Raw genomic sequence first — 14206 nt, forward strand, 5'->3', positions numbered from 1 at the left:
GAGGAGCTGCTGTTGGATCAAATGTCAAGGATGGTACTTCGCCTGTACAAAGGCCTAATTCTTGTAGGCCCTTGCACCATATAATTTCTCATTTTTCAGTAAGCTTCTCCATCTTATAACGGCCAAGGATAGATAGGTCATTGTGACTAAAGGCAAGGACATAAGCGTCTTTCTAATACTTCTTAAACCCTAAAACCAACTCATAGGAGATAAAGAGACCCAAAAACCTTCTCCATTAGATCGCTTGAAGGTTTTAAATTTCTGATATTTCACTGCAAAATTTTTAGGATTTTTCTCATCTGTGAATTTAGATTCTTTTCAAACATTATAGTTGCTTGCACTATCAATATTTTTTATTTGGTTCTTTCATAATTGAAAAAAATTATTAGTAGTGTTATTCTATTCTTCCTATTTTACTTCATGTACAGATTGCAATTATAAAGGCTTACTTCATGCCTTGGACTCCGTTTGGATACATGAATTTTACAATGGTGCAAGATCACATGATTCAAAGAATTCCTTGAGTAGCTGCTGGTAAAAATCCCTTATAATCCATCAAAATCATCTAATCTCAAATTTTAATTTTCCACGGAAATTATTTTCTAAAATAAAACTTTTTGCAAGCCTACTAGAGACTTTGGATTTTTTTTTTTCCCATGAAATTCTTTTACTCGTCCAGCATAACATGGGTAGGCCACCATTCTACAACTCATATTATGATAGGATGGGGCCACCATTGCTTATGTGGTTCCTACCCTTGTACACGTCATGTTTTGATGGGTGGGGCCCATCATCTCCGCCCACACCCTTGCATAGAGTGGGACCCACCATTTTACACAATGCATAGCATGGGCCAAGAATGATACTAAAACATACTCCAATTAAGTATCAACACCATATTTAGCCGAAACAGTCACATTCCATACAATATTACAATTCAAAACAAAAATATGCTCTAAAAGCAATTTTTTTTTTTTTTTGCTCAATGATGAGTCTTTGGGCCTGTTTGTTTGTTTTAGATTATGACAACCGATTGTGGAGTCCCCAACTGATTATTGGACTCAAATTTAGTGCAATTTTCGGTCCAATAATCGGTTGGGGACTCTACAATCGGTTGTTATAATCTAAAACAAACAGGGCCTTCATATAGGAGAAGCACAAGATTATGTCCTTTATGATAAGCATGCTGCAACACACAGGCTTGGCATATGTGGAGGCAAAGACTGTCTTCCCGAATAATGCCACAATCTCTGGTTCAAATCTTCTTAGGCTTGGCAACATATCTTAACCAGGTTCCAGTAACTTTAAATGAAAAAGTTAATATTACTGCAGATATACAAATAAACACAGAAATTACACACTCGGAGAGAGAGAGAGAGATGAGGTTATCTGAACTTGAGAATACATCACAACTTATTTTCTCAAAACCCTAGCAATCCCATAATTACATTCCAGATGGAAGGTGGTTGTTGAGAAGCAGAAGATTTTTGGATGATCTTCGCATGTGCTTGTTCTTCCAAGTAAGGGACAATGTACTTTCGCATATCGCTCCTAGAGATGCCGAGATGATTACCTGGTACACTAATAAATTTAACCTTTCCAGCATCATCCAAGGTCTTCAAACCAATCCAGTCTTCCATGTAGAGTTGTGTCTGCAAGATCCAAAGTGTGTTAAGGAATATTATGTAATACCACACGAAGCTAGAAAAAATAATAGAAGATAGAATGCAATGGGATGATTGTCGCCGATCCTATAGTTCAGAAACATTACTGATACAGCAACAAATGATTTTTCTGCAACAGAGACGACCTGCTATAGTGTGACATGGCAGACATCCCAGGAAAAAGTTGCAGGTTATTGTAGTGATTAAAGTATAAGTGGAGGCCACTTGTTCAGTGATCCAAACATTTATTTCCTAGGCCTTGCTATGGATGGCTCATGGGGAAAAATCCAACCTCTAGGGCATGATTGGCAACCGTGAAAAAATATTCCATGGAATATTAGTGGGGCCAGTTATGAGAGATGGATGGAGAGGGAGACTTGAGAAGATGGGAGTGAGGGGAGCATGAAAGGCCACTGAGAAACAGAGAAAAAAAACACCCCCAATCTGAAGTAGAATATTATTTTTCTTGATCTTTTTTGTTTAGAAATTTCTCATGCTCTCTCCACTTGTTCCTCATCAGTTCTCCCCTCCCTCCTCCTCAGCTCACCTTTTACAGTTGGCCTCACGAATATTCCATGGAATAATTTTTCATGGTTGCCAAACATGACCTTAGCTCAGTTTATCTTAAAAGACACCCAAGCCACCCAACTGTTGGGAGGCACCTCTGCTTGTTTCACCTCGTGTGATTACAAGTTAATGTCCAACATCTCAGACAACATAAGTATTTAAATAGTCCTGATTTATAGCATGGAAATAAAATACATACCTGCTGTGGAGGTAAAACTTCACCAAAGGAACCATCTGGATAATATCCGAACCAGGCCGTTTCACGAGGTATCAAAACTGTGTCATGCTCAAACTGATGACCAATAGAAAGACATTTCAATGGTTAAAACAATTTTAGTAGAAAAGGATCAATTAATTTAAGTGGGTCTAAAGCTAAGACAAAGCTTCTTTGGAGTGAGCCAAAAACGAAGGCAGCAGTGTTCTTTTCGAACTTACCATGATAAGTACCAGTGTCTCCAAGCTACTAAACCTTTCCTTGTAAGTGGAGTTTCTCTCATTTTGACGTTCATTGTTAAGCTTTGGAAGAAACCTACATTTTTCTAAATATGCAGGAATATCCTGGAATAAAGAAAAAAGTTGATACTTCTGTTCATAGATAAAGAACAAGTACTATTTGATTTGGCAGCTTATGGCATTAGTGAGAAATAACCAAGAATACAGAGATTTAAAAAATTCAGGTTTCATAAATAACAAGCAATATCAAATTTAAGTAACTCAAAACAGCATTACATATTGTGAAGTGAAATCTTTGGATAATACTTCTCCAAATAAGATACTAGGGGGACTGGCTGAATATGAGGTGCTGAATATGAGGCTACCCATGCAGAGAGTGGATCAATGGGACCTTGCATAGTTGCATCTAATAATATAGGAGACTTGCTAGGCAATTTCTCGGAAAGCCATTTCTCAGTCATCTTTTGCAAGTTATGACATTCATGTCAGATGAATTAATTGAATAAGACAAAATCCGCCAAAAAGTCAACATCTGTGGCTGTCATCACATGCAAAAGATGGCTCAGAAATTGCTTAGCAAATCCCATAATATGGACACAGTAGCTTTGCTCTCAAATCCAAAGGAAATTTTTTTTCCATGTCTACACATTGTCCTCTCAGTCTACTACCAGTCATGGTTGAAGACTCCAAACATATTATATGACATGCTTTAAAATTAAATAAAAAATAACATCTCATGGTTTAATGCTAAAGACTTGGCTACCCATTGTCCTGTCAGTCTACTACCAGTCATGGTTGAAGACTCCAAACAAATCTGACATGCTTTAAAATTATATCAAAATAATATCTCATGGGTTAGTGCTAAAGACTTGGCTTACTATCCCGGATTAAACATCTCTAAGGGCCCATAGAAAGAATATACTCACAGTAGGAATCTTAAGATAACCACTGGGAGCCAAGTGAGCCTGCAATTCCATCAAATCAGAGTTAGGTGCAACCAACACAAAACCATTCAAAAAAAAAAAAAAAGTTCAACCAACACAAAGTACTAATTTAGGCTTCATTACAAATCACATAGGCATTCACTATAAGTAGTCCAAGGGAAAAAATAAGTGTAATCTAATAAGAAGGCACTTAATCTATCTGCAAACTAGAGTTCTAAACAAACTGGAAAAGAGATGCAGACCTGCACATAGTCAGAATATATCTCTGTCTTGATTAAGGTGTCCACTAGAATGCATATGAAACCAGACTGCAAAAGTAGGAAGGCACCAATAACAATATTAACCACAATTGGAGAATAGAATAATGCCGATTTTGAAGATAACACTCATGCAACTAAGGATGCATAATCATCAAAATTGACCTATACTTGAAGTGCTTACAATTTAAATCACATTTGCAAACCACTTTTAGTCAAGATTTCTAATGCAATTACATGGTTAACCTAGAATGATTGAATGAAGAACTTGTACCTAGTGGCATTTGTGACTCTATGAGACCTGAGGAAGTTTGTTGATGTCAGAAAAGGGTGGCTGGCCAGTGGCCAGACACACCACCACCCAAAGATAAGTGTCAAAATGATCAGCTAATGGAGCAAGCTGATTGTGATAGCCCACAAAAACTAGTTGTATACAAGCAAGGGGTATGATGCTAGAATTCCTTGTTTAAGCCGTAAAAAATGTGAGCAAGCCATCACCTCTCCATTAAGCAGTGACAAATATCAACTAGAGCTGACCATTTTCCACTCTCCGTGTCTCCTGAGGGAAGGAAATTGGTTTTACCTTTATACAGTGGAAGTGAATAACATTTAAGGTTGGTTATAGAATATCTATCCCTTCATTAAGCAGTGGTAAACATAGTTTTAAATTTTGGCCGAAATGCCGAAATTTCTGAATTTTTTGTATTTTTTTAATTTTTTGCTGAAATTTCAGCCAAATTCAGAATTTAACGATTTTTTTTTACCGAATTTCGGCCGAAATTTCGGTATTTCAGCCAAAATTTCATCGATTCCGAAATTGAAATTTTAAACCTTGGTGGTAAATGCCATCCGTGTTTTAGTTAGTTACAGAATCTTCCTAACCACTTTTCATGTCTCAATGGCTTCAAATTCTAGTCCAACCCAAAATTTATCTTCTATACCTATTTCAGGTAGAAATTACCCAACATTGGATCTAAAAGCAGTTTTTTGTACATGCTGTATGTGAATGTATTACAAATGATGTAAATAATAGAGCACTTACTCCACAAAGTGGTACAGAAGCAGTACCAGCATGAGGACCTCCGATTGAAATGAAATTTTTAACCTGTTCGCACATAAGGAAAAATTATTCAAAAACTAAGTGGCTGAATACTGGTAATGTTAATAAGATGGGCACAGAATAATTAAAAGAAAAGTAATCGTTTAACACTTAGGGGCCGTTTGGATACGCGGATTTTAGAATCCAGGTTTTTAGTTTGAAAACAGTGTAAAAGATGGTTCATGATCAAGCTGCTATATGCTGTCTTGACAGCGTTTCTGGAATTTTAAGTAAGAAAACTAGGTTTTAGAAACCTCTCCCCCATCCTGAGATTCCTAAAACCTGGTTTTCTTACTTAAAATCTAGGAAACGCTGCCAGGACAGCATACAACAGCTTGGTTGTGAACCCTCTTTTACACTGTTTTCAAACTAAAAACCTGGATTCTAAAATCCATGTATCCAAACGGCCCCTTAATGTCCAACCGCTTACAGTAAATATCTTTTCCCAAATATATAAATTTTAATGTTGACATCAAATTGAACCTATGGTCAACTATTTAAGCTATACTCTAGATTTGGGCGTCTAATTCAGATATTCCATAAAAAACTATCAGTTATTTCACTGTAATATTATCAGTACAATTGCCGATATCAAGGTGCAGAAAGGACGAGCTATGCAAGAAATGGCAAATATCCATATGAGAAAGTACAGGATCTCAAAGAGCTTACAGGAGGTCCTCCATCACAATACTCGACAACTGCTCGACCTATCACGTTACCCTGGGAAGCAGAAAAACAGCTTAACGTCTTATTTATATCATCAGGTGATATAAGCATCATAAATGTAAAGACTAAGTTTTGAATCCTCAAGTATGAATGATATCTGGAAAGAAAATAAGGTGGCATTGAAATAGCCTTTTTTGACATGACATGAAGCACAGATGCTACAAAGCACTTTAATATTCACATAAAGCAGAATAGACAGACAACTGGCATTTGCATCAGAATTTGAAACTTTATGTCCGCACATTTAACTTCGGAAAACAGGTTTCTGGAATACCTTTCAAAAAAAAAAAGTTTGTGGAACCATGACAGATTAGAACTATCAGAATATGAAGAAAACCATGCAAACACACAATATGCAAACCATAAATCATGAGCATGTTGAAAAATCACAAGTCTAAAGCACAGAGGACTTTAAATATCTAGGGAAATCAAATATCACATTGACAGATAAAATTGGTAGTAAATGTGCCAGTTACCTCAGAAAGAAATCGCAACAGGCCAAGTAAAACTATTAGATATTATATCAATAAAGTAAATCAAAGTTCTAGAACATGATGGTATGATAAGCAACATAAGCCCGCCGATGACGAACAATGGCAGCGGAAGAGGAGGAGGAGGAGGAGAGGGTGGGGGTGGGAGTGGGAGTGGGAGTAGGGGTGCGGGGAAGCTACACATATAGGTGGGTCATGGGCGCCAAGGTTTTAAATTTAGACCGAAATCCGAAATTTCGAAATTTTGGGTTTCGGTTGAGACCGAAACCGAAATTGGGTTAAGTTGATACGTTACAAAATTTTGACCGAAATTTAAGGAATGTCCCTAAAAAATCTGAATTTTATTCGTTATTTAATATTATCCCCAAATTTCAGCCGAAATTACAGAAATTTCGTACGGGATAAAATATTACTTTTTCCTATTTCGACGGATTTTCGAATGAAATTTCGGTTTCGGTGAGGACCGAAACGCACTCCGAAACCGAAATTTAAAACCTTGATTGGCGCACAATGTGTCAATATCAAAATCAAGCAAATGTGAAAAAAAGGCGGCAAAATGTCAGAAGCATTTTTTTTTTTGAATTGTAAAATGTCAGAAGCAATTGTGCTTCCACATTAATCTTAGTTACATTTTTTTTAATACCTTAATGGCTACTAACTAAAAGTGCTTCATAAATTCAGGGCTGCCGAGAACATGTGCCTCTTAACATGATTAAGTACATAAAACATAGCAAAGAAAGTGAATATCAAAGGAAGGCAGTCATATTCATCTACTGCCAGCTAAAATTACAAAATGTAAGACGAAAAGGCACTAAAGCTACAAAAATAAACCGTGAAAGTGCCATATCTTGAATTTGACATTATAAAAAGGGCGGCCCAGTGCACAAGGCTCCTGCCATTGCGGGGTCTGGGGAGGGCTAGATGTACGCAGCCTTACCCCTGCTTTGCAGAGAGGCTGTTTCCGTGACTCGAACCCTTGACCACTAGGTCATAATGGAGCAACCTTACGCCCTTTGGAATTTGACATTATCAGAATGATAAATAACTTAAGCAATAATATTCATTGAGATAAGTTCACACACATGTCTATCAGTGAATCACAACAAATCTAAAAGTAGTGTTCTTTTAGCCTCTTTATTTTCCAAAGGTTGTAGTATTATTCTGGCTTCTATCAATGGCCACTGGGTTAAGATTTCCCAACATGTCCATGGATAGCAAATGCAATCTCCATGCCTTCAATGCAACATTACCACAGAATATTTTGGACAAAACAAGTAGAATTTATAAGGAATATATGCATTAAAAAGTGAAATTGGAATATATAAAAGAGCTCCTAATCACTGTGGATTACCTGGGAAAGTCCAACAATATTGTAACCCCCACTGAGTTCTTTCATTGCCTTCACCTGTCAATCCACCAAAGCAATCTTGAGCAAAATCTTTCAACAGTTCAATGATAGGACTTACAGATAAAATGACCCAAACAGCTTTGCCACCTTCTCACAAACAATTTCTGCCTGCATAACATAAAAGAGAGCCCAAAAAATGTTATATAATGCCGTACAAAACATCAATAATATCGCCACAGAGAAGAATTTAAAATGGCAGGCTTTACCTGTTCCTGAAGGGGCATAACCCAAGAATCCCATGATCCCTTTCCAATTTCTCTACAGGGGAAATCAATAATCATGTTAAGACTCCTGAGAAATGGTTTTGCTTACATGCAAGGCAGATCCCACACACACATCCACAAAAAAATTTGGACAATATGTGGTATTATTTTTTTTGGCAAGGAAGCCTTATTTTAAAAAGAAGAAGGTAATATTCAACCGACCAGGAGGTCAAAAAAGAGAAGTAGATGTCAAGAAAGCAAAAGGAACATGCTCAAGGCGAATCGTCAACAGGATGATGGTCATCAATCACAAGGTCCCTAGAATATACCACCACAGGCTAAATCATCGACTACTCTGTCAGCCAACCTATAACTTAATAAATTAACAGTTACTGCCACCATCTTTTAATCATTGGGTCTTCCAATAGCAAAACAAGTAGTACGATAACTTTCCCTTCTATTCATATACTTTCTGAACCTGCATTAGTGAAATAAGCCAATCTGATTTTCACATTTCATTTAACATAGGCCATCTATACTGTGCAATCTGCACATACACATTTAAATACAGAGCCTTCCTTAAACATATAACAGCTATTAGATATTTAATGGTACAATACTGCAAATGAAGTCCTGTTATTTATCCAGAGGAGGCCCCAGTGAGTTCCAATTAGCTGGACAAGAAGAATAAAATACAGAACACATATAACAGCTATTAGATATTTGGGAATTGCTAGCATCCATAGCAAAAGGCATTTTGCGGCTGGTCTGTCGCATGTCAGACCACCCACGTCGTGAATGGAGACAAAAGCTGTTGTCTCCATTCACGAGGTGGCTGGTCTGACAGCGACAGACCAGCTGCGAAATGCCTTTTGAGATGGACCCTAGCAAATCCCTAGATATTTAATGTTACAATACTGGAAATGAAGTCCTGTTATTTATCACGAGGCGGCCCCATAGAGTTCCAATTAGCTAGGCAAGAAGAATAAAATACAGAACCACGGCATATAAGATTCTATTTCGGGGAATTAATCCATATAAAAATTCGTTGCTGTTTTTTCTTGATAAATGCAACAAAAAATTTTAGTTGTTAATGCCGCCCAACCACTGGATTCATGTATTCGCTTGAATTTATTAAGAAATCTACACGAAGAGGACCACTAGGAGCATTGAGGACCGATAAAATTCTGTAAATGAAGTTTAACAAAGTTCCACCAAGAGAAACATACCAAAAATATGATTGTCAGCCAATTCTTACATTCCAATGTAAATGCTCAGAATTGAACCATAATTTAGACTGACTGGAGAGTAAGGGGCTGTTTGGATACACAGATTTTAGAATCCGGGATTTCTTCAAAATTGTAGCTAAGAGACAAGAGATGAAGAGGACCAGCCGTCGTTTTTGACTTGTTTTTGACTTCTCGGCCTTCTTTCCGTTAGTCAGAGAGTAGCAGATTCTCCCACATTTCCAGGTTTTAGAAATCACAGGATGAGGGAGAGATTTTTAAAACCTGAATTTCTCACTCAAAATCCAAGAAACGCTGTCAAGACAGCATACAACAGCTTGATCAAGAACCCTTTTTTACCCTGTTTTAAAACTAAAAACCTGGATTCTAAAATCTGCATATCAAAACGGCCCCTAAGTGTTCGGAAGTTTCATGAATTAAGTTTTCAGAAAGTGAACTTGCAGATACATAACCAGATATTTTACCATTAAAAAAGCAGATACTCTAAAAACAATATAACTTCCATTTACAAGTTCCAGAATGTAACTAACAGACCTGTTATGGTGTTGGATTCATACTCATCTCCACATGCACTCTTCTAGTGGAACTTTTTATTGACAAGTTATAGAATGACCCACAAACTTTTTATGTTGTGGGAGTGATACTCCACAGAATCTGCTACATATTCACGATCGATGCTGATTTTTTTAATCCTTTTTATGTTCACTTGTAGCCTGAGTTGGTTCTAACATCTTTTTATCATCACGGGCTTCCATAATCTACATACCCAGTTTATTTCCAAAATTGACAGCCACACATTCATTAGGAAGTCCTGACTCTAATTGTGAGCTTCTTGCATGTTTCACTTCAGATAAAATACAAGAAGATGGAGCTTTAAAATCAGATAGAAGAGTGAGAACAACACAATATTACAACACTGCCATCCACAAGTCTCATGACGGTTTAGCTTCCCACTAGACTTGGAAATGTTAGGCAGCTTCTTGCAATTCCAAGTGATAAAATGGATCCTAAGAAAAACTACAAAATCAATGGGAGAATATTGGTGACGAGGACCTGCCTAGCCAAGTGCGCCACAAGCTCTAAAGGGACCTGTCAATCAACTTACCATATGGCTACATTCAGAATCACCATCTCAAGCTAATATGTAGACCATTTTATGGAGTCCTGGGTGTGACTTTATTTCACAGGTTATGGACCAGAAGACTGCTCAATTCCAGAAAACTTGTCTTCCCATGGGCAAAAAATTAAGCTGAATTCCCCAAATAAGGTTGCCATAGCATGTTCACAAAATGTCTAAATGGCTCTTTTCCCAAATTTAGATGTAGCAATAAAAAATATAAAATTCCGATAAATGATAATGATCATTGATTAACACTAGTTATAGTCACTAAACATTCATTGAGAACTTTATATACTGATATCCAAATAAAAACAGATAATATTGAGAATTACACATATTACTACTAAGTACTAATCCTGTGGTTATTGCCAATCGATTAATAATCAATCTTTCAATGAAAAAAAGGACTTGTTTTTTCCTTTCCTTAAACTTACAGTATATTAACATGGATCGTTCGAAAGATCAGAACATGTGGGAACAACAAAATATATAAAATATAGCAGAAAAAATTGACTATTTATTCCTCTATATCAGAAATTTCTGGAGGACAAATTGGTTATATGATCCTCACGGACCGGAAAATTATTGGGCAGAGCTAGATTTGAACCAGCATAGACATATCACCAACGAATTTACTGTTAGTACCCCTGTCATAAGTTCATAACAGATTGCCAACTATCACTTATAATGCAGTGAAAAAAGAACAATTCCAGCATGTAGGCAAGAGTATTAGCATTATATGCAAAACAAACAAGATAATTCTCAATTCATGAGGTCATGTTTGGACATGTTATCTTATAAGATAGGACAATGAAAATCACCATGTCGCACTAAATAAAACAAAAGAAACAGTACATACATGCAATGTCCTTCAGAGCTGGACCAGTTGCTTAAATTATTAGTGAACTGTGTAATTCCTCGATTAGAGCATTGGTCTCCAATGCCTGTCACAAATTATGTATTAGAAACTTTTAAAACATGATTAGATAACAGTTCAAAGTGAAATTAGCAACTGAATTTCCACTATTTTATGTAAAACAACAGTCAAAGCATTCTTCTTTTGTATAATCGATTATATAAGCCATTCGAAATCGAAAAACGAGATTATAATCAAACAAAATGACAAAGCTTTGAGATAGGGCATGAAATTAGATAGAAAATTAGCGAAAAGGAGATAGATTTATACTGACCGTGTAATACGATGAAGGGAAGTGAGGATGAAGAATGAAAGGAGATTATGATGAAGATGATTTGTAGCAGTAGAGCAGCCATTGAATTTGCAGGAATCAAGGCTGTTTCTACGCTTGGATTATCGATTTGCAGGAATCTAGGGTTTCTTCTTCTTTATTTTCAATTCCAGGAACTTTTGGGAAGGTTTTCATAAATCCCGGGATTTTCTTTTCGTGCGGGCAGAGGACATATGAGGAGGGTTTGATCGCTTTTTGTTGGTTATGATAAAGGAGGAGGGAAGATGATAAATTCGCACCCCCTGTAGGATAATTCACACGCCTGTTAACTTGTTTTGAGTCTTTTGACTTCAAAAATCGTTGAAAGCTGTCACTATTCACGTTGTAAGGGGTGCGAATTTATCATTACCCATGAGATAGGATCTGCCCCATTGCAACAAGTATTAGAGTTGGATGTTTTGCTTGCACGGTATGGACTCTCTCAGATCGGAGTGTGGGAAAGAAACCATGAATTACATAAATATTACGGAATTATCCCTATGCTGTAGTGCTTCACTTGAGACACGTTAGTATGACCCATAGACACATCTACAATCCGATCATAGGATCCAAAATTATTTCTGACTGGAAATGATTTATTCTTCCCCATTTCTCCCGGGCCACCCCTTGTAGTGTAATAAGAGATGTCATAATTCATAAATACACTAGAGGGGGGTAGCCCTGGGAAGAAAGAGAGCGAATATATCACTTCCCTAAGAAAAATAAAGGTAAATGAAGCAATTTAGGCCGTGGCTGGCAGTAAGGAAAACCCATCTAATATTGGGTGGATTTTTTTGTTTCCTGATTTTTAGCTACTTCTCATCGCTTAGAGACTAGTTTCTTGTTTCTTGATTTTTAGGGCCTATTCGTTTCAGATTGTGACAACCGATGGTGAGCCCCAAACCTATTATTGGACTTGAAATTATAATTAAATTTGAGTCTGATAATAGGTTTTGGGCTAACAATCGGTTGTCACTATATCAAACGAACATGCCCTTAGCCACTTCACCCTGGTCTCAACTTGGAGACACTGATTTAACATGAAAAAAGTTTCATTGTGGCAAACCGTGCCCTTAGTGATGATCATATGGCAAATCCTTAACTTCTAACCTTGAAAGTTGGAAGAAAATTAAGATATCAACAATCTTAAATAAGATATTTTATTAATTAATAAGGCATTTGTACTCCCATTTGTTTATTTTTTTTCTTTATTTTTTCGAAAAAGGCAAACAAGGAGTGGTGGAAAATTGGGAATGTTGAGAAAGAGACCGGAAATATCATTTCCGTCAAGGAGAATAATGTACGAAGTAATTAAGAAGCTAAAATTAACTTGTTTATCGTTTTTGGGGGAATGAAATCCGCAGTCCTTGATTGACAGTACATAGTTTTTTTTTTTTAAAAAAGAAAACGAATTATGAAGCTTATAGTGATAGTTTCACTTCAAAATATCTCTTAGATCAAAGTATTCTTCATCAAACCTCATGCATCTCCACACCTCAACAAAATGGTGTGTCTGAAAGGAAAAACAATGACACCTCTAACATTAGAGGTTGCTCGATCAATTATGTTTCAGAAGAATGTTCCCAAAAGTTTTTGGTCCGAAGCCATTCTCACTTCATGTTATTTGATTACTAGGCTCCCAAGCAAAATTCTTGGAAAGGGACACTAATGCAGAGCATCCCCTTAGCAAGCACATTTACAGTACCAATACCCTACATCAGTCACCTAGAAAACATCCTTTCACATTTTGTAAGGGGCTAAGTTTTTTTTTTAAGAAAATGTAAAGGGCTGAGATTAAAGCATGGTGTTCGAGTGAGCTTGTATCCCGAGTGAGCTTGTATCCCAGCCCTACACAAAAATGTGAAAGGCTGATTTCTAGGTAACACGCCTGAGTCACGACGAAGATGAAACAACAGCAACCTTCTATAGATGAGAGTTTGGGAAATGATATATCCCCCCTTTTTATTGCTTGGGACAGCGACATCTAGTGTAAAAGAGTAGTCCCAGGTACGAAAAGGAAAAGGGGGTGAATATATCACTTCTCTGAGATTTTATACGTTGAGTGCGCATGAAGTCCAATATTTTCCAAAAAGTACAGTGGTCCCACTCCATATGATGATCCAAATTCTGCATTTGTTGGGCTACAACGTAAATAGGTTGTGCCTCATAAATCATCTCAATATACAGGATAATCCTAAGCCTAATATGTATTCTATAATGTTGTGGGCCCCTTCGTTTTGCAACCGTTTTTTAAAAGGGAAATGATTTCTGCGCTCCAATTTTTGTCGTGTAGTATTTAAAGGGCTGTCAGAGGAATATTATGGTTCTCAAAAAGCTGTTAAAGCCTTTAAATGCTACACGACAAACATGTGGAGCGCATGTTTATCAAAACATTGGAGCACTGAAATCATTTTCCTTTTCAAAATTCAAAGTAGAAGTTACTGATGCAAATAAAGAGATTTTATACTAAGATCGGAGGGTTGGGGTCATCCTGTGGAAATGATTTTTTAGGCATAACCTATTTACGCTATGCCAAACATATGGACAGTTTGGATCATCCTACTTTTTGAAAAATAAGGGACTCTAAGGGCTTACACCGTATAAAATCTTCAACATAATTGAAGATTTGAAGGAATGGATTCATCATCTCTTGTGAGCATTTCTCTTTAATTCTCTTTCTACCTGTTTATGTATTTCTGTTAAGAATTTAATCGAAATCTTGTCTAAAGAGGCATTAGAGGCCAAGGAAAAAAGTTGCATTCCCCTCTTCTACATCGCCTGAAATCTAGTCCCAGGGGACG

The 14206-nt window shown here is 36.8% G+C and overlaps 1 protein-coding gene across 1 annotated transcript; it reads right to left on the minus strand.

Moving 5' to 3' along the window:
* Positions 1-1228: 1228 nt before the first annotated feature.
* LOC143878297 (uncharacterized) lies at positions 1229-11617 on the minus strand. Its single transcript, XM_077380605.1, has 12 exons — positions 11370-11617; positions 11039-11123; positions 7816-7867; positions 7697-7717; positions 7553-7606; positions 5654-5704; positions 4928-4990; positions 3871-3936; positions 3611-3649; positions 2667-2789; positions 2431-2523; positions 1229-1652 (listed from the first exon to the last, which is right to left on the minus strand). The coding sequence occupies exons 1-12, from the start codon at positions 11449-11451 to the stop codon at positions 1422-1424; spliced, it is 960 nt and encodes a 319-aa protein (XP_077236720.1). The 5' UTR covers positions 11452-11617; the 3' UTR covers positions 1229-1421.
* Between the last annotated feature and the right edge of the window lie 2589 nt (positions 11618-14206).

This window comes from Tasmannia lanceolata, unplaced genomic scaffold (genome assembly GCF_043159265.1).
Source record: "Tasmannia lanceolata isolate RefF3 unplaced genomic scaffold, GAP_Taslan_0.1 ptg000002l, whole genome shotgun sequence".
In the NCBI taxonomy this organism is placed as follows: domain Eukaryota; kingdom Viridiplantae; phylum Streptophyta; class Magnoliopsida; order Canellales; family Winteraceae; genus Tasmannia; species Tasmannia lanceolata.